The sequence below is a fragment of the Canis aureus genome, chromosome X, assembly GCF_053574225.1.
Source record: "Canis aureus isolate CA01 chromosome X, VMU_Caureus_v.1.0, whole genome shotgun sequence".
Lineage (NCBI taxonomy): Eukaryota > Metazoa > Chordata > Mammalia > Carnivora > Canidae > Canis > Canis aureus.
In genome coordinates, this window is record NC_135649.1 from 32,778,955 (window position 1) to 32,803,625 (window position 24,671).

Here is a 24,671-nt window from a genome sequence, read left to right on the forward strand (position 1 = left end):
CTCTCTTCTCAAGCCCCTTCCCCTCTGGCCTTTCCTCTTCTCTGATCCACTGCTCAGGTACAACTGTACCTTCTTTCCCCCTTAGAGTCTAGAAATTAAGCCCATTCTCTCTCTTTCCTCTATTTTTTTTTCATTTTTTTATCAGGAAATATTTCAGATCTACACAGAATTAGAATACCCTATCAACATCTACGTACCCACCACCCAGCTTAAGAAATGTAACATTACAAATATAGTTGAGCCACTGTGGAGTCTTCTCCAAGAGGATTCCCCTCCCTTTGCTTCCCCAAGAAGTAACCACCATCCTAAAGGAGTTATTTACCTTTCCCACGCATACTGTCACACATGCTACATGTGTAAGCGTCTCTCCTATGCGTGCTTTTTACTCCAGACATCTGTATCCACAATCAACACATGGTGATCATTGTGCATCCTTGTGGCACCAGCTTTTCCCCTTGTGCAGCTTTCTGCTGATCTGAGCCCCTTCTGTGTCTCAGCCCTTGGGCCTCTCCCCACCCCTACCCCAGCCCAGGCTTTGCCATCCTCTTCACTTTACCTGCGACCCCCAAGCTAGTAAATCAAGGCTGGTTCTACGGTTGGTGAGTCTTGGCTTCTTTCCCTGTGGCTCTTAACCAGTGCTTCTGAGACCCTTAGCTGCATCTGAATCCCCTGAAGGGCTGGTTAAAACACAGTGCTGGGCCTCCCCTCTGAGTTTCTGATTCAGTAGGTCTTGGGTAGAGCCTAAGAATTCCTGGGTGCTGCTGCTGCTGCTGCTGCTGCTGTGGGAACTGAACTTCCAGAACCACTGCTCTAATCAGCATCTGGGCCCAGGTGCAGCCGCCCCATCTGGCCTCTGGGCTGGCTCAGCCATCCATGAGGTTTCCTTCAAAACCCTGCTCTAGAGCAGTGCTAACAGACATATAATGCAAGTCACATGTGTAATTTAAAATTTTCTAATGGCCACATTCAAAAGTAAGAGGAAACAGGCAAAATGAATTTGTTTTTTTAAGATTTTATTTATTTATTTATTTATTTATTTATTTATTTATTTATTTATTTATTCATGAGAGACAGAGAGGCAGAGACACAGGCAGAAGGAGAAGCAGGCTCCATGCAGAGCCTGACGTGGGACTCGATCCAGGGTCTCCAGGATCACACCCTGGGCTGCAGGCGGCGCTAAACCGCTGCAGCACCGGTCTGCCCTATACTATTGTTTTAACATGTAATCAGTATAAAATCATCAGTGACTTAAATGTAATGTTTTATACTTAACAGCACACTTCAAATTAGACTAGCCATATTTCAGTAGCCACGTATGGCTAATCACTAACGTAGTAGACAGTGTAGCTCTAAAGGCTTGACCTACATCTCTCTCCTTACAAAAATTGTTTTACACTTAACATTTTAACTTATTTTGGACTGTAATAAAACCATTTAAAGTAGGCGCACCGCATGGTGGAGGGCGATACGTGTCAGTGAAGGTGAAGTGGATCAAAACACAGAGGAAAAAGATTTGAGTCAGGATAATCTATCTAAATAAAATCTGCTTATGTTCCATCTTATTAATTTAAAACAAATTTATTTTTAACCAGAACAAATGCTGTCAAATATACCAGTCACAAGTAAGAGAGGAGTCTTTTTGGTGATGCAGTTTGGAATGCCGAATTGGTGTTAATAAAATTCCCACGGGCTTCTAAAAAAAAGAAAAGAAAATCTTAAAAATAATGAACAGCAGTTTCTTGCTTCTTCATTTTCTTTCTATTTCTTCCAACTGCAGGGTGAAATGAGAGAAAATTAGCAGTTCCACAGCATTAACCAGCACCAGTGACTTTCTAAACCTATGAAAATAGCTCTATGTACATGCTGCATTTGTGTGCTGTATCTCAAGTTGAGTACCACACATTTAACTCTTGTAACCTGTACCCTTGTGTATAGGGTGCTCGTGCAACCCATGGCTTCAATTTTGTGAGCCTACCAACCTTGTCTCCCTCTTGCCTAGCACCGTAAATGCTTCCCTCCACCCTTGAGAGGCCATTCGGAGATTTAAGGAAATCTCTTCACCTTAAAAGCCTATGCTCATTCCACAAATGCTACTCCCTTATTCTCCCAGACCCTCGGTTTCCATATCTACCATATGAAAAAGAAGCTGTGATAATGAAATACACAGCTGTGGAAATGCAAAAAAAAAAAAAAAAAGTTAATCATTTAAATATATTCAGAGACAAGATACACCTCAAGACTTCATTACCAATTCAGTGATAAGTAATCACCATACTATGACTAACTTGCTTTAGACTTTCACATAAAATACAAAAATCTACACCTGAATATTAGGTATTAATCATTAAATGTGGTCCTACTTGAAATTCTCGACTTTTTGCTATTTGTATGTAATCACATTGGCAAAGGCATCGTCTCCTAGTTAGCACAAGGCAGTACATTTCCATGGCCAAGTAAGGAAGGTCCAATTAGTGCACAGCCCAGCCACTTGCGCTGCTGCTTCCGGTAACTGTTCTCTAAACAAATATTGGTCTCGGCTACTGATACATCTACCGGTCGTTAGTAGTCTCACAGGTAGAGGACAAAAGACCTCACAAGAACGAATGTGCAGCCACGGAAATATATTTCAGAATATACTGTGATTTCTGTTACTAGATACATTAGTATTCTATTAATGTTCTGAGCAGCTAAAACTGAATTTTTAAACTGATCTTAAGCAAACTTCTTAATTTACTAGGAGAACTGAAAAAGAAGAAGACTGTCAGTAACAGGTAAATGCCGGGAATGGTCGGGTGATGTGCAAAGCTATACCCATACCTGGATTTTCTGGCCCTGTTCTCTGTTGGGCCGGATCCCTTCTAGTTAGGTCCGTCTTGTTTATTGTCAAATTTCTCTTTTTCTTTCCCCCTCTCAGAGCCTTGGGCCTCTTTGTCAGAGTTTTCATACTGGTATGGAGTTGTCCCTTTGGTGAAGAATAATACAGACTTTGGAGCAGACATTCACAGGAAAAACCAACCCGATGCATAGCGAATAGTGACATCCCGTACTCTACCCGCAGAAGCAGGAGGATAGCAGTAACTCTGAAAATAACAGCTGGGAAGCTTCCTACTCATTGATGCAGCCTCTCCAGGGCCCTCACTGTTGCGCCGCTGTATCACTTACTTTCGCAGTGACACTCTTTCCAGTCCACCTGCCACCCTGTGCTGCTATTTTTGGCCCCTTCAGAGAAGGGATTGGAATCATCAGGGTCTGCCCCATTCTCTAAGTTTTTGTCAGAAATGTTTTGCCCCCACGACACATTCTATAGTGAAGCTCATTAGTTCCTCAACCACGTATCAGTTCACCATGATGGGGACAAACTAAGACTTGACATTTTTAAAAGCCACGCACAAAAACGAGGTGTGCCATTGGCAGGCTCTTTCCCTCGAGGCCCGGCCCCTCCCCGGCCTGGCCCTCCCTCCGCCTGGCCCGCCCCTCCCCCAGCCCCGCCCTCCGCTTGGCCCCGCCCCCGCCTGGCCCACCCCTCCCTCTCCCCGGCCCCGCCCTCCGCCTGGCCCCGCCCCCTCCTGGCCCGCCCCTCCCTCTCCTGGGCCTCTCCCTCCATCTGGCCCCGCCCCGCCTGGCCCCGCCCCCTCCTGGCCCGCCCCTCCCTCTCCTGGGCCTCTCCCTCCATCTGGCCCCGCCCCGCCTGGCCCCGCCCTCCGCCTGGCCCCGCCCCCTTCTGGCCGGCCCCTCCCTCTCCCTGGCCCCGCCCTTCATATGCCCCGCCCCCTCTCCCCAGCCCCACCCTCCGCCTGACCCCACCCCCTCCTAGCCCGCCCCTCCCCCTCCCCGACCCCGCCCTCTGCCTGGCCCGCCCCTCCCTCTCCCTGGCCCCGCCCTTCATATGGCCCCGCCCCCTCTCCCCAGCCCCACCCTCCGCCTGGCCCCGCCCCCTCCCCTCCCCTCTGAGCCAACGTTGACCTGAGTGCTCGCGCGCTGCCCCCGCGGCCCTCGGGTCTCTTGGCCGAGGCTGCCAGAGGGCCGCAAGTTTGGTTCTCCAAACCTTAGGTCGCTAGGGAAGGGGGCTCCTGTTCGGGCCCTGGGCTTGGGTTTGGGGGGGGCTCTGGGCTTGGGTTGGGGGGGCCCCGACCGACCCTCCGCCCGCAGGGCCGCCCGCAGCCGGGAGGAAGCGCGCGGGTCCCCCCTCACCATCGGCGGCCGCCGGCCCCATCTCCGGCTCCTCGTCCGGCTCCTCCGCCGTCTCCCAGTCGGCCTCCTCCTCGGACGAGGCCTCGGACTCGTGGACGTCGGCGGCCGCTGCAGGTGTAGGCAGCGCAGCCAGGGGCACGGGGTGCTGGCCCAGGCTGTCGCGTAGCTGAGGCTGGGGTGGGACCACCATGCCGCCGCCGCGGGGCCGCACGAGGATATGGTTGTTGCAGTTGATGCGGTGCAGCAGCGAGTGCACCAAGTCCAGGAACATGAAACGGAAACTGACCATGGGGAACTGATGGGCGTCCACCAGGATGTCCAGGTCGTCCTCCGGCGCCTCCTCCCCGTCCTCGTCCGCCGGCCCGAAGTCCGAGTCGTCCTCGGCCTCCTCGGCGTGGGCGCCGCCGCCCTCGGGGTCGACGGCCAGATGGAGACCCACGACCTCCAGGCCGACGCCTCCCGCCGACCCGGCGACTCCGGCCGCCTGCGCCTGCTGGGGCCCGGACTCGAGGACCACCCCGTTGCCGCCGCCGCCGCCGCCGCCGCCGCCAGCGGCCACTGGGGCCCACGCCCCCACGGCGCCCACGGGGCTATCCTGGCCTCCTGGGGCCTGGCCTGGGTCTCCGGAGGCGGACATGGCACCGGGCAGCGCCTCGCTGGGGCGTCGGCCGCGCGGAGGCGACGCCGAGGGCGAAGACGGTGGCCGTCGGCTGGGCCGCCGCCGACCGGAGGCCCTGGGCAGCGCGGCCCGAAGCGGGGCGGGCCGGGCGGCCGAGGAGCCGCCCACCGAGGGGACGACAGTCTGTGGCAGAGCCCGGGGAGGTCCGCGACGGGAAAGGAAGGGAGCGGAGGTCAGGAGCGGCCCGCCCAGGCCTCCCCTCGGGGGACAGCGGACGGCGCGGCCGGGATTCTGCGAGGCTGCGGCGGGGGGCGGGGCCTGGCGCGTCAACAATGGGCGCGCGCTCATTCGTCGACAAGCAGGGACTGACGTGCTCAGCCGCCAATGAAGGGCCTAGGCCCTTGGCCTCCGGGCTGCTCCTGGTCACCATCTTGTGCTTCGAGGCCTTAGGCCCTCCACGGCTTTTAGGGCCACGCAACTGCAGTCCTTTTATTTTTACAAGTCTCTGAAAAAGCATAATCATCCAATATATTGCCGGCTAAGTTGGAGAAACTCCTATAAAGGGCAAATAGTTAACATTTGGGTTTGGGGAAGCTCAGAGTTAAAATCAAGACCATTACGTAGGTACTTCTATAAAAAGAGAGAAAACAGGATCCCTGGGTGGCGCAGTGGTTTAGCGCCTGCCTTTGGCCCAGGGCGGATCCTGGAGACCCGGGATCGAATCCCACGTCAGGCTCCCGGTGCATGGAGCCTGCTTCTCCCTCTGCCTGTGTCTCTGCCTCTCTCTCTCTCTCTCTGTGACTATCATAAATAAATAAAAATTAAAAAAAAAAAAAAAAAAAAGAGAGAAAACAAATTAACACAAATATTTGATTGTTGAAACTAAAAATATAATAACAATTACATACACTTTTTAATAGTAGAGGCCTACTAATGAGAAGAATGGAATTCTTTTGAGAGAAAAATATTTTGTTTAGTTAGGGTTCACGGTTTGTGCTGTCATCAAAATTGATTGCGTATGTTCATCTGTTGATCTCTAATGAGATCTCTGTTCATCTTTGCAAACGTCTTTTCACAGAGATATTGGCAAATATCGATATCAATCCGTTAGGTTGGTCCTTCTAAATACTCGTATCAATCCACAAACATGATTTTCATTGAGCCTATTCATCTCTTGGAAGACATTTAAAGAATTCTGTTAGAGTCTTCTTTTGATATTTGCCTTTAACATGTCATTACACTGCAGATTAATCACTTCCACTTGAAGTTTATGTGGAAGCTCTTCAACTGCACAATTGAGTTTGAAATATGAAAATTTCCTTTGTACTCTCACAGGGATCTGATAAAAGCTGCTGGAACTATAGTCTGAGCTTGGATACATATCCACTGCAAATTTGTATAAGAATAGAAATCTCACTTATTTTACCTTTTGACAACATGGCAAGTATATAAAGCAGCCTGACATTACTTTGATCCAAACAATGCTAGTTGTCATTGTAATGACTTTGCCAAAGTATAAGTTTTGTATAAAAGCACTGTTCACTTGGTAGTTTTAAGCTGAATTTATTAAGAAATATTACCAAATCCACAACAAAAGCTATTTTCCAAAAATATATAGTGTTCAATAATAACAGTTGCAGGAGATTTTTCTCAATCAAAAATAATTCAATCTCCACCTTGAGCTCAAAAAATCACACACGCACTCACACATCCCTTTACCACTTGAATGTCTCATGTGTGATAGCACAAGTCGGGGTATCCAGCTTCCATTTTTGACACAAGTTCATAGAACTGCCATGGTTAAATTCATGACAGTGAATGAAATTCCCCATTGATTTAGTAACACATGAGACATTCAAGTGCCTTCAATGTAACTGCTGATAAAAGTATCATGAATAAAACCATTAAAGACCTTACATTTTCACAAGTTTTTTTTTTTAAATTTCATCTATTTATTCATGAGAGACACACAGAGAGAGGCGGATACATAGGCAGAGAGAGAAGCAGGCTCTCTGTGGGGAGCCCGATGAGCAACTCCATCCCAGGACCCCGGGATCATGACCTGAGCCAAAGGCAGATGCTCAACCACTGAGCCACCCAGGTGCCCCACATTTTCAAAAGTTTTAAAAGATCTGTTCACTAACTCTTTTTCTGCTCCACACATATTTTTCCCACCATGAGTTGTAAGACATCTTAGCAGATTCCACTGCAGGGTATAGTAAGTGTTTTTTTCAACTTCTTCAGAAATATTCTCCCCAGAGTGATTCCCTGCAGACTATTCATAGATACTAATTCTTCAGTCACTTTAAACTCAGCAGTTGCCAACTTCTCAGTCCTGGTCTGCTCAGTCCTATTATTGCCAAATTCTTGGGATGATAAATATGAAATTTTTGACATGGTTTGTCAGTGCAAGTACTACTGGGACAGTCTTGGGGCAGGCAGGTCTTGGGACTCAAAGCTTCCCCAAAGTAAATAATGCTATCTGACTAGCTGCATCTCTCAAATCTCTTGAGAAAAGTCCATAGGTCTGCCACTGGCATCCCAAACACGAGCTTGTTAGAAAGCTGCCATTGAAAAACCATGGCTATGAAATGATTGTAGAGTACCATGACTAGTTCTCAGAGCTGAGTCACTAGTGGCTAATCACACATGAGGGACAGTAGTGCGAGTATAGGCTTTGGTGCTAAAACACTGCTTCAGTCCATACAATGGAAAGTGAGCTTCCATTTTAAGTCCAAGTTATGTCCAAGTCCCTTACCCCACACCATAACTTAACAATAAGCTGCTACATGGCTTACCACCATCAAAGTCAATTCTCTGTGCCACTCAATATGCAGTGGACACAGGACAGCTAAACCAAAGACATTTAAGGAACTCAGACAAACCACTGTCAAAATACTTAGTAATAAATGGCCACTATTCGCAGAAGAGCACAAGGGGTATGCTGGCCTTTATATAATGGTTTCTGCCTTTTCTCTTTGTGACATTTTTAAAAAAGATTTTATTTATTAGAGAGAGAGAGAGAAAGAGAGAGAGAGAGAGAGAGAGAGAGAGAGAGAGAAACAGGCTCCACGCAGGGAACCCAATGTGGGACTGGATCCCGGGTCTCCAGGATCACACCCTGGGCCGAAGGTGGAGCTAAACCGCTGAGCCACCCGGGCTGCCCTCTTTGTGACATTTTATTGTCAATAATTTTAGCTACCAGGTAAGTATTTTATTCATGAATGAACACAATACCTCACTGTTTATCAGAAAACTTCTCTACCTCTTATGATCAGAGGTGAGAAGCCTCACAATAGTTCTATGGACTTGTTCAGAAAGATCTTGTCCAATGCACTCTGCCCTTCACAAAACCCATATATGAAGAGTCCCAGAAACGCTATGTAAAAACAAAAATAAAAACAAAAACAACCCACCAATAATTCAGCATTGACTATTCAAATAAACAACAACGTAGCCATATTAATAACATGTGATGACTCATGAAGCTCCAGGACATATGCTGCATACCTTAGTCATCCATTCACTAGGCATGTATTGAGCACCTACTGTATGCCTGGAGTTATGCTAATGAGTTCCCATTCACAGATGCCTAAGACTCATGGCTTGCCCTGAGTTCGTGGTCTAGAGGGACAGAACAGACACTTTGGACATTGATAACATAGGTGGCAAGTGCTAAAAACAGGGATGAACACAAAGTGCTACCAGGGGTATGAGAGAAAATGATTACGTGGCAGGGCTGGGGGAATGGATTGGTGCCTGAGAAGGTGCTCAAGAGGAGACATTTCACCTGGATCATTCAATTACCTAGTGATGAAGGATGGCAAGGGAGGGATAAAAAGGGGGTTCGCTGCAGGTAGAGGCAACAGCATGAACAGTGCAAGAGATATATGTATGTGTGCACCTGTGTGTGTGTGTGTGTGTGTGTGTGTGTGTATCTGTCCAGAGAATTAAATGGCTCCAGCATGGCCAGAGTGGCAGATAGGTCTGGAAAGTGGATTGAGGCCATCATTACTACTACTACTAATTAATTAGTACTGCTAATAATTATTACTAAGAAAGTCTTCTGCTTCCTGTATAAGCACATATCCCTCTTTGTGCCACCATTTCCTTCCCCCATTGCCTAGCACGGTGCCCTCCCATCTTCTTCCCCTCCCACCCAAGCTGATCAGCTGTATTTATGAAATCATGCATTTACACACCTACCAAATGTATTGGGTACCTTCCATTGTACCGGTAACATGTCCCATTGGAACTGCCACTTGTGCCTGTTCTTGTTTGACACACGAAGCCCAAAGATGGCAGAACTGTCCGTGGTCCCCAACCTAGAGCCTCCCCCGTCATCACTCCTGTGCGCCTCCGGGATAGGGGTGGTTAAAACCTCTGGAAGCCAAAAAAAAAAAAAAAAAAAAACCTCTGGAAGCCAAGCTCTCCCAGCTGCATGCAGTGTCAGTGCTCTGATAGATTTGCCAAGACTTCGATCTACTCTGTCATATCCCCTCCGGCTGCCTCCTTCACTGGTCCGCACACATGGTTGAAACACAGATGATGACTCCCATCAATCGTGCAGTCTCTGGTAAAGAGGTGTGCCCCTTGAGCTTCTTCTTTACTCAGGGACGAGGGCCAGGGCACTAGGGGTGCCATGAAGTGAGCTGCTGCTAATGAAAAACCATGGCTATGAAACGCCGGGAGTGAGGAGGACCCTGGGAGAAATGGTCCTTTCACCCGGGCAGCAGGCCCGCTCCCCCCATGGTTGGAGTGGACTTCAAGCCTTTGGGAGGGAGAACTAATTAGCAGCCTCAGACAGTGGAAAAAGAGAAAGCTGAGCCTTCAGGAAATAACCTGAAGCAAAACTGAGGGAGAGTCTCCTTCTAGCTCCACCCCCAGGCTCTCTTCCAGAGAAAGATGTGGCCCAGAGGTCCTAGGGACAGTATCTAGGGCCTCAGCCATCTTCCTGAGCCTTCCCAGGGGGTGCAGATCAAACCAGGGAGCCATACTCCCTAACTGTGGGGTGCAGTTGAGGCCTGACTTCCATCTCTAGCCTCTTCCCCCTAACTTCTGATCTTCTCTTAGCCAGGAAATTGGCACAACCTGGGATTTCAGAGTTCCTTAGGGAAAGGCGCTCTTTCCTCACCCCTCTCCTCCTGTTGGTCAACAGAAGTGGTTGAGTCCTTGCCCTTTGCAGTCCTGTCACCAGGGTCAGAGTGGGACAGGGGGAAAGACCCAAGGCCACACCAACTTGCAGAGGGCTCCCTTGAATGTCAGGCATGGCCAGGGCCACTCCCCAAAAACCAATCTAGAGCTCTCCTTCACAGCCCAGCCCGGTCCAAAACTCACCACCTCCAGGCAGCCTTCTTTTCTGTGTCTGCTGCCCACCCCACCCCACCCCACCCCACCCCCAGCCTGTCCTGAATTACAGTGACGTGTGTGGACATTGTCTAGCTCCCTGTGAGCACCGGCCACTGGGGAGAAACATCCGGACCTTCAAGGTTGTAACACCCATGGTGTCTTTGCTCGGGCAAGCGTTTGGCAAACGTTTGTTGACGGACTCCCAAGAGCTTTGCAGTCACTGTCATGATCGACGGCATCTCTCTTCTACCCACCTAGGGCTTGACCGTCTGCAAAGGGCCTTATCCTCCTTCCTCTCTCTCTCTTTAGATCCTCTCCACAGCCTCCCATGAGGTTCCTGCTCCTGTGGCTGGTGTGACGCTTGTGGTGCCGTGATGCCGAGCAGTGAGGGACCGCAGCCCCCAGGTGAGACCCTGCCTTGGCCCCGCACAGAGTGACTCGGCCCATCCCTGGTCTCCTAGTCCCAGTGTGTCACAGCCAGACTGCACTGTGGGTGCTCAGCCGAGAGAAGCACCCATACAGGGGTGCCATCCCCTGCAAGAGCCCCAAGCCCTCAGGGGAAAGGTCCTCAAGCCCAGCACCTCCTGCTGTTTGTGGAAGCCATGGGAGGGGCGGGGGACCTACAGGAGTGCTGGTCTCTTGGGCCTAGACCTTGTCCCAGGAGAGTCACAGCACAGGCCCAGGACCTGGAGCCCAGTCCCTGGCAGTGGGATGGATCATCAAGCCGAGAGAGAGAGAGAGAGAGAGAGAGAGAGAGAGAGAGAACAGTGATAGGAAGCAGGAAGCAGACTCTCTGTGAGCAGGGAGCCCACTGCGGGGCTTGATCCCAGGACCTCAGGATCATGACCTGAGCCAAAAGGAGAAGCTTCATGAACTGAGCCACCAGGCGCCCCTCGCCTCTTATCTGTCTACTATTTTCTCTCTTTGCCTCCTTACCCAGCTTAGAGTCCACCACTGACTTTTGTCATAAACACTCTGTGGCAGGTAGAGTATTGGCTGCTGCCAGGATGTCCACATCCTCATCTCCCCAACCCTGGGACTGTATTTAGGTTACATGGCAAAGGAGAATTCAGGTTGCAGATGGAATCAGGGTTGCCAGCATCGGAGGGATCTTGTTGCCTCCAGTAGATCCTCTGCACAGCTATCGGTGTGATTTAAAAAATATATATATATACACACACACCACAGATTCTTCCACTCCTTCTACTTAAAAGCCTTCACTGGCTCCTCATGGATTAAATTGGATACAAACCGCTTCTTCGACCCTGTAAGGCCCTGTGTGATCTGGCCTCTGCCTGCCACTGGTCTTCTAGTTTCTAGAAGGCGGGAAGCGCTTTCCCGCACGTGCAATTCCATCTGCTTGAGGTCAGCCCTGGTGGCGCCCTGGCCCTGGACTCCCGTGTGAGCTTGCATGGCCTGCGGTCTACACAAGGCCATGGAGCTGAGGCACACGGTGGGCTGAGATGGAGCTCACAGTCCGCTGTGGCAGCCTCGTGCCCAGCTGTGGGGTGGTAATTGCCCGGGGAAAGATCTTTATCTGGTGACCCTCAAGTGCCAGCGAGCACCTGGCCGAGTCAGACGGGCTCTGTGTGCTCGGAGGGCAGGTCATGTTCCTCTCAGACCAAAGGCACCGTTCGGGCTGGGGCAGGGCCTGCGTCAGCCCTTCCCGGACCTGGCTTCTCCTTCTCCAAGTCTTGGCTCCAATGCCACCTGCTCAAAGAGGCCTTCTCCGACCTCTGTCGCTTTCTCCACCGCGGTAGATCTGTTTTCTTCATAGAGCTCATCAACGGTTTGAACGTACAGATTTGCTTGGCTCTCTTTCTCCCTGTAACCTCCGTGACTGTCGGGGGCAAGACCGTGTCTCCAGCACCCGATGCGCGGTCCTGCACTCAGAGGTGGCAGACAAAGGAGGAAAGTCCTAAGGAGCGGCGGCATGTACAGGCATGTACACCGAGCCAGTCCTCTCCACTACCGGAGGTCCGCACTCCGTCTGGGTGGCTCCGGCAGACACTCCGGATGCACTACCTAGACATGGCCACTGGGTGGGGAGACGTGACCGTGTTTTGGACTAGAGATTGGGCTTTGTGACAGCTGGAGAAGACAAATCCGGTTTTGTGGTTTGGGGATTTTGTTGCCATTGTTTCGTTTTTCTTTGTTTGGCGACTCTGACCTCAGCCCACTCCAGGGGCGTTGGCTAGCCAGTGCCTTCAGGAAAGCTATAGTTCTGGGGTGTCCCCTGTCCCCCTTGGTTGACAATACAAGGACACCCACCTAGAGCTTCCCTCCCGTCTTCTAACCCACCCCCACAAAGCTTGGCCACCATCTTCTCACCTCTGGACCTCCTCTTGACCTCTTTTTCCCCAACTTTATCGAGGTAGGATTGCAATATAACAGTGTGCAGATTTGAGGTCTATAATGTGATGATTTGATATGCATATATATGGTGAAATGATTACATTCAATTATTAACTTTGTTAACTAACAAGTTAATGCTTCCAACATGTCACAACACTACCACTTTTTCCAGTGAAGATGTTTAAGATCTATTCTCTTAGCAATTTTCAAGTGTCTAAGGCAGGACTGTTAACTATAGTGACCATGCTATACGTTGCATCCCCAGGACTTACTCATCTTATAACTGGAAGTTTGTACCGTTTGATCAACATCTCCCTATTTCCCCACTCCCCAGCCCCTGGCAATCACCATGCTACTCTGTTTCTATGAGTTCAGCCTCTTTAGAGTTCACATAAGTGAGAGCATACAGTATTTGTCTTTCTCTGTCTGACTTTTTAAAATTATTATTCATGAGAGAGAGAGAGAGAGAGAGGCAGAGACACAGGCAGAAGGAGAAGCAGGTTCCATGCAGGGAGCCTGATGTGGGACTTGATCCTGAGACTCCAGGGCCACGCCCTGGGCCAAAGGCAGGCACTAAACCGCTGAGCCACCCAGGGATCTCCCTCTCTGTCTGACTTAATAGCACTTGGCATAATGCCCTCAAAGTCCATTCATGTCACAAATGGCAGGATTTCCCTATTTCTTTATGGCTAAATAGTATTCCACTGTATATATACCACATTTTCTTTATCCATTCATCCATTGATGGACACTTCGGTTATTCTCATGTCTTAGTTATTGTGAATAATGCTGCAATGAACGGGGGAGGGGTGCAGGATCTTTTTGAGATAGTGATTTTATTCACTCCAAATATATAGCCAGAAGGAGGATTGCTGGATCACATGGTAGCTCTAATTTTAACTCTTGGAGGACGCTCCATACAGTTTTCTGGAGCGGCTGCACCAGTTTGCATTCCCACCAATGGTGCACGAGGGTTCCCTTTCCTCCACAACCTCTCCAGTACTTGTCCTCTCTTATTTTTTTGGTGATGGCCATTCGAACAGGTGTGAAGTGATAGCTTCTTGCGGGTTTGATTTGCATTTCCCTGATGATTAGTGAGTGAGGTGGAACATTTTTTCATGTGCCTGTTTGACCATGTAGATGTCTTCCCTGGAAAAATGTCTAGTGAGGTCCTTTGCCCATTTTTAAATTAAACTGTTGGTGTTGTTTTTGTTTTGCTACTGAGTTTTATGAGTTCTCTGTATATTTTGAATATTAACTCCTTATCAGATATATGGCCTTCAAATTTCTTCTCCCACTCCATAGGGTTGCCTTTTCATTTTTCAATTGCTTCCTTTCCTGTGCAAAAGCACAGAGGCACTCTAAGATTTGATGTCATCCTACTTGTTGATTTTTGCTTTTGTTGTTTGTACTTTGGGTTCATATCCAAAAACTCATTGCCAAGACCAGTGTCAAGGAGGGGATTTAATTTCATTCTTTCACATGTGAATATCTAGTTTTCCTAACAACTGTTATTGAATAAACAATCCTTTCCTGATTGAATATTCTTGGCTCCTCTATCAAATATTAGATGATTGTATTTGGGTGGGTTTATTTCCGGGCTCTTGATTCTGTCCAATTGACCTCTGTATCTTCTCATGCAGGTACAACACTGTTTTGCTTACTGTCACTTTGCAATAAACTTTGAGATCAGGAAGTGTGATGCCTGCAGCTTTGTTCTTCTCTCTCAGGATTGCTTTGGCTCTTCGAGGTCTTTTGTAGCTTCATGTGAATTTTTTTTTAAATTTATTTATTTATTTATGATAGGCACGCAGTGAGAGAGAGAGAGGCAGAGACACAGGCAGAGGGAGAAGCAGGCTCCATGCACCGGGAGCCTGACGTGGGACTCGATCCCGGGTCTCCAGGATCGCGCCCCGGGCCAAAGGCAGGCGCCAAACCGCTGCGCCACCCAGGGATCCCAGCTTCATGTGAATTTTAAGATTGTTCATTCCATTTCCGTGAAAAATGCGATTGGGATTTTAATAAGATTGCATCAGATCTGTAGCCCCACGTTTTTCCCCTTCTTTTCTGCTTTTTATTTTTTTAAATATTATATTTATTCATGAGAGATGCAGAGGAAGAGGCAGAGACATAGGCAGAGGGAGAATCAGGCTCCCCATGGGAGCTCGATGTGGGACTCGATCTCAGGACCTCCAGATCACTCCTTGAGCCAAAGGCAGACACTCAACCACTGAGCCACTCAGGCATCCCTCTTTTTTGCTTCTTTATCCCATCTTCCTCTTTTCCTGGGAACCTTTCTGTGCCTTGGTTTCCTTACCTGTAAAATGAGGATAAAGGTAGCACAGTGAGAGTCTAAGGACATACTGCATGCCAAGTCACATTGCTCTTACTCGGCATGCAGTGTGTTCATAGACTTTCACAGCATTGCTACCCTGACCCACATAGTAGTGGTAGCTACCTCGTTTAGGCAAACACATTTTATGAATGCCTATTTTCAAGAACATGCATCATGTAATGTGAGTTATACTTGAATAGTACTTGGGGAGAAAATCCATACATGCTGCTCCCCTGCCCTTTGCTGTCCATCAGGAACCAGCCTCTGACTGTACTAGATGGGGAAGGGGCAGAAGGGCTAACAAAAAGGACTAGAAAGTAGTGTTTTGTTTTCAGCTGAAAATGGAGCTAATAGTAGTTCTTACTTCATGGACTTGTTGTATTTAATGCAAACCCTTAGGACAGAGCCTGGGACATAGATGAGCTCTAAGCACACAATTCCCACCCCTCAAGTAGCTACAAGTTCATCTGGAAAGGTAAGACTCATGCAGGAAAATGCAATTAATAGTACGTGCCGCCAAAAAAAAAAAAAAAATAGTACGTGCCGCCACTTAGCACCATGCACGTAGACTGCACGTTAGTGTTGGGCTCTAAGACATGGTAGTGACCCAGACAGTCTTGGTATAACCTGAAAAGTGCCAGTGAGGTAGAGCAAACAATAAAGACACCAAGATCAGAGCAGTGAGAGAGCCTTCTGGGGGATAGAATAGTCAGAGATAGCTTCGTGGAAGGGGTACGGCTGTCGGCAGGGGCTGGGGAGATGGAGACGGGTCAATGCAATGGGGACAAGAGAATGTGGGCTTAGAGATGGAGATGCCGATGGGATGGAGAAGGAGGTCAGGCCTATCTGAAATGCACACGCGGAAGCCCCTGGCACGTGGCTTTCTGGGAAAACACTAAAATAAGAAAGAGAAGAGCATCTCTTAACACCCAGGAGCTAGGTTGATACCGTCAGCTAAGCCTTGGTGTTGCCAGGAGTTGGCCCGGCACTGGCAGCAACACGAAACTAGGGCTTGGTGTTCCACTGAATACCAACAATTTCACAGGACATCCATATTAGACAAGGCGACCCCACAACTATGATGAATCAAGACAAAAACAAGATGCTTGGGGCACGTGGGGGGCTCAACTGGTTGGGAAGTCTGCCCTTGGCCTGGGTCATGATCCCAGGATCAAGCCCCACATCAGGCTCCCCGCTTGGCAGGAGTCTGACTCTCCCTCTCCATCTGACTCTACCTCAGCTCGTGCTCTCTCTCGCACTCTCTCGCTAGCTCGTTCTCAAATAAATAAAGAAAATATAGAAAGAAAGAAAGAAAGAAAGAAAGAAAGAAAGAAAGAAAGAAAGAAAGAAAGAAAACGAGGGATCCCTGGGTGGCTCAGTGGTTTGGCGCCTGCATTCGGCCCAGGGTGTGATCCTGGAGTCCCGGGATCGAGTCTCACATCAGGCCCCTGCATGGAGCCTGCTTCTCCCTCTGCCTGTGTCTCTGCCTCTCTCTATCTGTGTCTCTCATGAATAAATAATTTTTTTTAAAAAAGAAAAAGAAAACAAGATGCTTCCCTAATGTCTGAACCCAGACAAAATATGAACATTGTCCAAACCACAGAGTGACCGAATCTCTCTCTCTCTCTCAGATAATATGAGTGACCACTGCTTCTTCACCAATTGCAGCTTCTGCTTCATTCTTATCTGCCCTCCCCCACCCCAGATAAAATTTACGGAAATAATAGTAACAATAATAACAATCACAGGATTGTTCTGCTTTCGGAGAGCACCCACCCTGGAGTGAACCACAGCTTCCTTTGACCTTCACCCAAGTCACCCAACCGAAACTTGAATTCTTACATATTAATTAATACCTGTTTGGTGTGCTGCTGGTGTGTTTGGCTAGAGAATATTGACATTCTCACTTAAATGATTGAGGGCTGTGGGTGCAGACCCACCACCCAGTTTAATCTCAAAAATGCGCAGAAACAATTTAGGACACCTCTGAAACCAAAGCAGCCCCTCCTCATATGACAAAGCCTGGTGAATAAAATGACAGACGATCACAGGTGCTGCAGAGACAGAAGAAAGTCTTCTGGTGGCGACAAATCACAATCCCACAATCCACTGGGCAGAGCACTTTCTCTCTCTCTCTCTCTCTCTCTCTCTCAAAGATTTTATTTTATTTATTCATGAGAGACACACAGAGAGAGGCAGAGACACAGGCAGAGGGAGAAGCAGGCTCCGTGTAGGGAGCCGGATGCGGGACCTGATCCCGGGACTCCAGGATCACACCCCGAGCCGAAGGCAGATGTTCAACTACTGAGCCACCCAGGCGTCCCAGAGCACTTTTTCTTTACCTTGACCATGCCCCAGTTCAAGAAATGACCACACTCCTGCCTGCTGCGGTCCCTACACCAACACCTGGATGGTAGCTTTGCACTTCCTAACAAGGCATTCATCCAAGACTGGGTTTTCTCTAATCTCTGATGAGGGGCCCAGGGGAGGTGGGTACAAGCTTGAAGTTGGTTAAATACAGAGCCCAACATGATCTGCTTATGGTCTTAGTGTCAGGAGAAAATTGCAGTTAATGCTCATGCAGGAGCCCTCTTATAGTTGTTTTTTGTTTTTTTGTTTTTGTTTTTGTTTTTTAAGTAGGCTCCACCTCCAGTGCAGAGCCCAACACAGGGCTCGAACTCACGACCCTGAGATCAAAAATCAGATGCTTAACTGATTGAGCCACCCAGGCGCCCTTGGAGCTATTTTTTATTTTTTAATTTTTTAAAAGATTTTATTTGTTTATTCATGAGGGACAGAGAGAGGCAGAGACGCAGACAGAGGGAGAAGCAGGCTCCATGCAGGAAGCCCGATGTGGGACTTGATCCTGAGTCTCCAGGATCACACCCTGGGCTGAAGGTGGCGCTAAACCGCTGAGCCACCGGGGCTGCCCTGTAGCTATTTTTTAAATGCTTTATAGGGACATAGACATTGTGTTTATGACTCTGCTGGGCCTGTTCTCCATTGTTCCTGGATATTTGTTTGGTTCCAAACTGTAACCCACTGAGGTGGTGGAAGAGGCAGTATAACGGAAGTATCTGACACTAATCCTTGTCTCAGGGAGGGAACAAACTGACTGGTGAGCTGGCAAATCGTTGACAAACAGAACAAGAACACGGACACAGAAGAAAGTGCGAAATTACATGGTTCTTGGAACGCCATCTGAACTTGTCCCATAAATGCAAGAGGAATTCTCACAGCAAGATCTCACGGTGGGCCAGGTGAGTCCAGGAAGGCTTTGTGGAAGAAGAAGAAGGGAGGGTAAAATACAATTGAGATCAAAGGGTTTGAGGGAGGATGATGAATTTTATGCTTTCATTTATTTTTGGTATAGAGAGAAGTGGGACAATTAATTAATTTTGAGGGAATCCTACAAATACTCCTTTACGACAACTGGAGCCAACCCTGGGTGTGCTGGGAATGTTTCACTTTTTGCTGCAATCCTGGATCCTGGGAAATGTTGCCAAGTAGCTACCTGCACATTTCATCAAATATCAATTTTCTCACACCTGGAAAAAAATCATAGGATCACAAGCATGTAAAGACCTGCAGTTTTCTATTTGAAGGGGCTGCCAGGGGGAGTTCCTGTATCACTGACATCAGCCAGCTCCCCTGTCACAGATGACTGATACTTGTCCTCACTGATGCTATTTGTTGTCACTATATTTCTTTTTTTTAAGATTTTATTTATTTATTCACCACACACACACACACACACACACACACAGAAAGAGAGAGAGGCAGAGACACAGGCAGAGGGAGAAGCAGGCTCCAGCAGGAAGCCCGATGTGGGACTCGATCCCGGGACTCCAGGATCATGCCTTGGGCTGAAAGCAGGCACTAAACCACTGAGCCACCCAGGGATCCCCATGTTGTCCCCATATTTCATTTCATTTTACTTTTTAAAAAGATTTTATTATTTATTCATGAGAGACACAGAGAGAGAGAGGCAGAGACACAGGCTGGGGGAGAAGCAGGTTCCCTGTGGGGAGCCTGATGTGGGACTCGATCCCAGGACCCCGGGATCACTACCTGAGCCAAAGGCAGGCATCCAACCATTGAGCCACCCAGGTACCCCACTATATTTTATTTTAGCAATTCTAATAGTGTGTGGTCATACTCTTATTTTTATTTATAACATTTCACATACTTTGTTCCCATGCTTCTCTGTGGTTCCCATAGTTCTCTGTGGTCTCATTTTTTCAATAGACACAGGATTCCATGTAGTGTGATTGTTTTTTAAAGATTTTATTTATTTATTTATTTGAGAGAGAGCATGCGAGCAGGGGGGAGGGGCAGAGGGAGAGGGTGAAGCAAGCTCCCCGATGAGAAGGGACCCTGTCCATGACCATGAGGGGCTCAATCATGACCTGAACTGAGGGGCAGATACTTAACCAACTGAGCCAGCCAGGCACCTCCATGTAGTGTGATTTTCAAAATGTCTTTCTGATTGCAATGGTTTTCTTTTTTTAGGTGTTATTTCCTTTTTTTTTTGATTGAAGTATAATTAGCATATGATATCACATGCGTTTCAGGTGTACCATGTATTGATTCAATAATTCTATACATTGGAGCACCTGGCTGGTTCAGTCGGTAGAGCATGCAATTCTCGATCTCGGAGTCATGAGTTCAAGCCCCACGTTGGGTGCAGAGATTACTTAAAAATAAAATCTTTTAAAAATAAATAAGTAAATAAAATAATTTTATACACTACTCAGTGCTCACCACCATAAATGTAGTTACCATCTGTCACCATGCCAGAATATTACAATATTAATGACTAAATTCCCTAGGCTGTACTTTTCGTCTCTGCAACTTATTTGCTTTATAACTAGAAGAATATAATTTTCTTTAGTTATACTAAAGATATATCTTTAGTGAAACAAAAGTGAAAACTTTTATTTCCAGCATGGTTGTTGACTTCATTTCAGTTGTGTTTTTTAAAATTTTATTTAATTATGGTAAGAACACAACATAAGATCTACCTTCTCAACTTTTTGAGAAGTGTACAATACATTACTATCAACTATAGGTGTGATATTGTACACCTGATATCTAGAGCTTATTCATCTTGCTTAATGGAAAATGTCTGTCCAGTGATTAGTGACTTCTCATTTCCCCCTGCCCCTAGGCCCTGGCAACTACCATTCCACTCTTTGATTCTATAAATTTGACTATTTTAGATACCTCATATAAATGGAATTCATGGTATTCATCTTTGTGGCTCGCTTATGTCACTTAGCATAATCATAATGTCTCCAACTCATCCATATTGTTGCATAGTGAAGAATTTCCTTCTTTTTTTTTTTTGAGGCTGAGCAGTGTTCCATTGTATGTTACCACATTTTCTTTATCCATGCACCTAGTTGCTGTGTTTTTTACTACTAATGTCATTCTTGATTTATGTTTTTATCTTACTTTCTTGGGCTATAGTCCTCATGAGAGAGAAAGAAAGGAGCTGTGTGTTTGTCACTTTCAGTATATGTGTCTAATTTTTCCCACAATATTTGAACTGTTTAACACATCCACCAACTGTGAAAATCAGTTTCTATTTGGCTACACAATTATCAAGAGTTATTGACTCTTTAAATTTGTTGCTGGAAAGTGCATTCATTCCTACTGTTATAGTTTTGCTTCTCGTGTATGTATAGGACACTTATATTATGTTGTAGATGCAACGTGCTTCCCATTTTATTTTTTAAATGATTACAAATATATATGCAAAAAAAGACTAGAAAAGATAATGGTGATTTCTGGGTAGTCGGATTCTGGGTAATTTTAATGTTCTTCTTTGTAACTTCTAATTTTTTAATCTTCTAGAATGAATGTATATTACTTTTAAGATCAGAAAAATATATCTTTAAGGAAAACCCATTATAGTACACAGGGAAAAGCATATTGCATAGTAAGCATAAACTAATGCTTATTGAAATGAAAAGATAAAATATTTTGCACATTTTATGGATTTTCATTTTTTGTTGTAAAATATAGGGTCATCAATGTACAGAAATCTGTTGCATTTCTACACACCAAAAATGAAGCAGCAAAAAAAGAAATCAAGTAATTGATCTCGTTTACACTTGCACCGAAAACCATAAGATACCTAGGAGTAGACTTAACTAAAGAGGTAAAAGATCTGTATTCTGAAAACTATAGAACACTTCTGAATTGAAGAGAACATGAAGAAATGGAAAAGCATTCCATGCTCATGAATTGGAAGAACAAACATTGTTAAAATGTCTATACTACCCAAAGCAATCTACACATGTAGTACAATCCCTGTCTAAATACCATCAGCATTTTTCACAGAGCTGGAATAAACAATATTAAAATTGGTACTGAACCATAAAAGACCCTGAAGAGCCAAAGCAATCTTGAAAAAGAAAAGCAAAACTGGAGGCATCACAATTCCAGACTTCAAGCTATATTACAAAGCTGTGATCAAGACAGTATGTTACTGGCACAAAAACAGACACATACATCAGCGGAACAGACCAATAAACTCAGAAATGGACCCTCAACTCTATGGTCAGCTAATCTTTGACAAAGCAGGAAAGTATATCCAATGGAGAAAAGACAGTCTCTTCAACATATAGCATTGGAAAAACTGGACAGCCACATGCAGAAGAATGAAACTGGACCACTTTCTTACACCATACAAAAAATAAATTCAAAATGGATGAAAGACCTTAATGTGAGACAGGAAACCATCAAAATCCTAGAGGAGAACACAGGCAGCAATCTCTTTGACCTTGGCCACAGCAACTTATTACAAGATACATCGCCAGAGGCAAGGGAAACAAAAGCAAAAATGAACTATTGGGCCTTTGTCAAGACAAAAACCTTCTGCACAGCAAAGGAAATAGTCAACAAAACTAAAAGGCAACCTATGGAATGGGGGAAGGTATTTGCAAATAACATATTAGATAAAGGGTTAGTATGCAAAGTCTATAAAGAACTTATCAAACTCAACAGCCAAAAAACAAAAACAAATAATCCAGTTAAGAAATGGGCAGAAGATATGAATTGACATTTTTCCAAAGAAGACATCCAGGTAGCTAAAAGATCCAGAGATGCTCAACATCACTCATCATCAGGGAAACGAAAATCAAAACTACAATGAGATACCATCTCGCACCTGCCAGAATGGCTAAAATTAACACCACAGGAAAAAACAGATGTTGGCAAGGATGCAGAGAAAGGGCAACCCTCTTATACTGTTGGTGGGAAGGCAAACTGATGCCGCCACTCTGGAAAACAGTATGGGGGTTCCCCCAAAATAGAACTACCCTATGATCCAGCAATTGCACTACTCGGTATTTACCCAAAGAATACAATAATACAAATTCAAAGGGGGTACATTCACCCCAATGTTTATAGCACGATTATCAACAATAGCCAAACTATGGAAAGGGCCCAACTGTCTACCGACTAATGAGTGGATAAAGATGTGGTGTGTGTGTGTGTATATATATATATAATGTAATATTACTCAGCCATTGAAAAAGTGAAATCGGGATCCCTGGGTGGCGCAGTGGTTTAGCACCTGCCTTTGGCCCAGGGCGTGATCCTGGAGACCCGGGATCGAATCCCACGTCGGGCTCCCGGTGCATGGAGCCTGCTTCTCCCTCTGCCTATGTCTCTGCCTCTCTCTCTGTGTGTGTTACTATCATAAATAAATAAAAATTAAAAAAAAGAAAAAGTGAAATCTTGCTATGTGCAATGACATGGATGGAGCTAGAGTGTATTATGCCAAGTGAAATAAGTCAGTCAGAGAAAGACTGTATGATTTCAGTCATATGATGAATTTAGGAAACAAAACAGATGAACATAGAGGAAGGAGAAAAAAAGAGAGAGGAAAACAAACCATAAGATACTGTTAATGATATAGAACAAACTGATGGAGTGAGGTAGATGGGGGATGGGTATTTAGGAGGGCACTTTTTGTGATGAGCACTAGGTGTTATATGTAAGTGATGAATCACTAAATTCTACTCTTGAAATCACTATTGCACTACATGTTAACTAACTAGAATTTAAATAAAAATTTGGAGGGAAAAAAATCCCAAAACAATCAAAAAGTCCCCCAAAACAATAAAAATTTTAAAATGTAGGGTCAAATTCTGTTTATCTTTTTATGCATGTAGATTCTATCTTTAACATTTTAACTTCATTTCATTTTAACGTGATTTATCTTCAGTATAATATGAGTCACATTTTAAATTTTTGATCTTGTTATTTTGCTTTGTGTTTAGCACAGTCACTGCCATCAATATCCCTAGCATCAAAATAACATATGGACTAGAAAGTCAAAAGTGGGTATGAAATGACTTAGAATGACAAATTGTTCCTACATAGACGTATTTTAGTTTTATTTCATGTGCCTACTCGACATTGAAGGAACATGCTTACATAATACATTTTCAAGTCTATTAAAATGCCCCTTGTAGAAAAAACTGAACTTTTACTTAATCTTTTAAAAGGTAATAATGTCAAATATTTGAAATACAGCTAATGGTAATTATGAAACTGTGAACTGGAAAGAACATTTCTGTATAGGACTTAGAATTTCTGTGCTTTGTAATTAAAAATACTCCATTTGAACTGTGATAAATTTAACATTCTTAAAGAAAGTTAACTCTGATTACAGCTATTAAACATATTTTCTTTTAAAAATATTCTTTAACATTTGGACGTATCATCTTTTCAATTAGTAACACGGTGACATTTTTTTTCTAAAACTGATTATAGTATTTCCTTAGTTATGAATAAATCACAGACCCACAATAACACATTCAAATTCATGCTCCTGCACCAATTATCTCTGAAACTTCCAATTTAGATTCCTGACTTGCACAGGAGCAGCCCACTCAGTATAATAACGTAAAGGAAGTTCTATGTGCCATGATTTTAGAAACTTTTGAAATACGTTAAGTGTTCTCAGTAAAATGTTCAATCCTATCATCTTTATCTTGTTAATGAGTTATTAACATAAAACCAGTTCTGAAGGACTTATCTCTGGCTGTGCAACCTTTCAGTTGCCTAAAGTTGTTTGCCATGTGGTTTTCCCCCATTGACTTGTCCCTTGTTGACCTGCTGTGGGTGACACAGTGCAAGTGAGAAAGGTGTCACCTGGTAATGTGCATCTGTTCCTACTCCCTTAATACCACTCTTTCATTTCAAACTGAAGCGCTGAGCAATAGAGATCCAGTTACTTTACTGGTACTAAAAACTTCCAGGAAGGTTAGAGCAACACCCAGCAAGTGTTCCCGAATTTAAGTTTCAAATTGGAACGAATACAGAGTTGTGCTGAGGCTAAAATCAGAAGCAACCAAGGCATCCTTCAATATGTGAGGGGATAAACAGATGGTGGTACTTCCATACAATGAAGGTGGTAATGCCATACGATGGCATTCAATGATACAAATCAATTACTAATCCATACAACATTATGGGTGGATCTTAGATGTGTTTGGCTAAGTGAAAGAAGTCAGACCAACAGGCTACATAATGTATGATTCCATTCATACCTGTTCCAGAAAAGGCAAAACTAGAGAGGTAGAAAACAGAACAACAGTGAAAAACTTGGCCCCCTACCAGATACCAAAATATATGAAAAACTACAGAAATTAAAACAATGTTATTTTAGTGCAGGAAGAAATAACAAATCAACGTAATAGAACAGAGTTAAAAGAAATTCATGTGGATTCATGATGCCAGAAGTTTGGAGAGGAGGAGAATTTGATTAGGAGAGGCACAGGAGATTTTTCTAGTCAGATGGTA

At 45.6% G+C, this 24,671-nt stretch overlaps 1 protein-coding gene across 2 annotated transcripts; it reads right to left on the reverse strand.

Moving 5' to 3' along the window:
• Positions 1-1,559: 1,559 nt before the first annotated feature.
• Positions 1,560-5,173, reverse strand: CT47C1 (cancer/testis antigen family 47 member C1). Of its 2 annotated transcripts, none has more exons than XM_077887848.1 (3): positions 4,192-5,173; positions 2,818-2,962; positions 1,560-1,693 (listed from the first exon to the last, which is right to left on the reverse strand). In XM_077887848.1, the coding sequence occupies exons 1-2, from the start codon at positions 5,156-5,158 to the stop codon at positions 2,859-2,861; spliced, it is 1,071 nt and encodes a 356-aa protein (XP_077743974.1). In that variant the 5' UTR covers positions 5,159-5,173; the 3' UTR covers positions 1,560-1,693; positions 2,818-2,858. The 2 variants fall into 2 exon arrangements, with proteins under 2 accessions (XP_077743974.1, XP_077743975.1); XM_077887849.1 differs by having other exon boundaries at positions 1,560-1,771.
• Between the last annotated feature and the right edge of the window lie 19,498 nt (positions 5,174-24,671).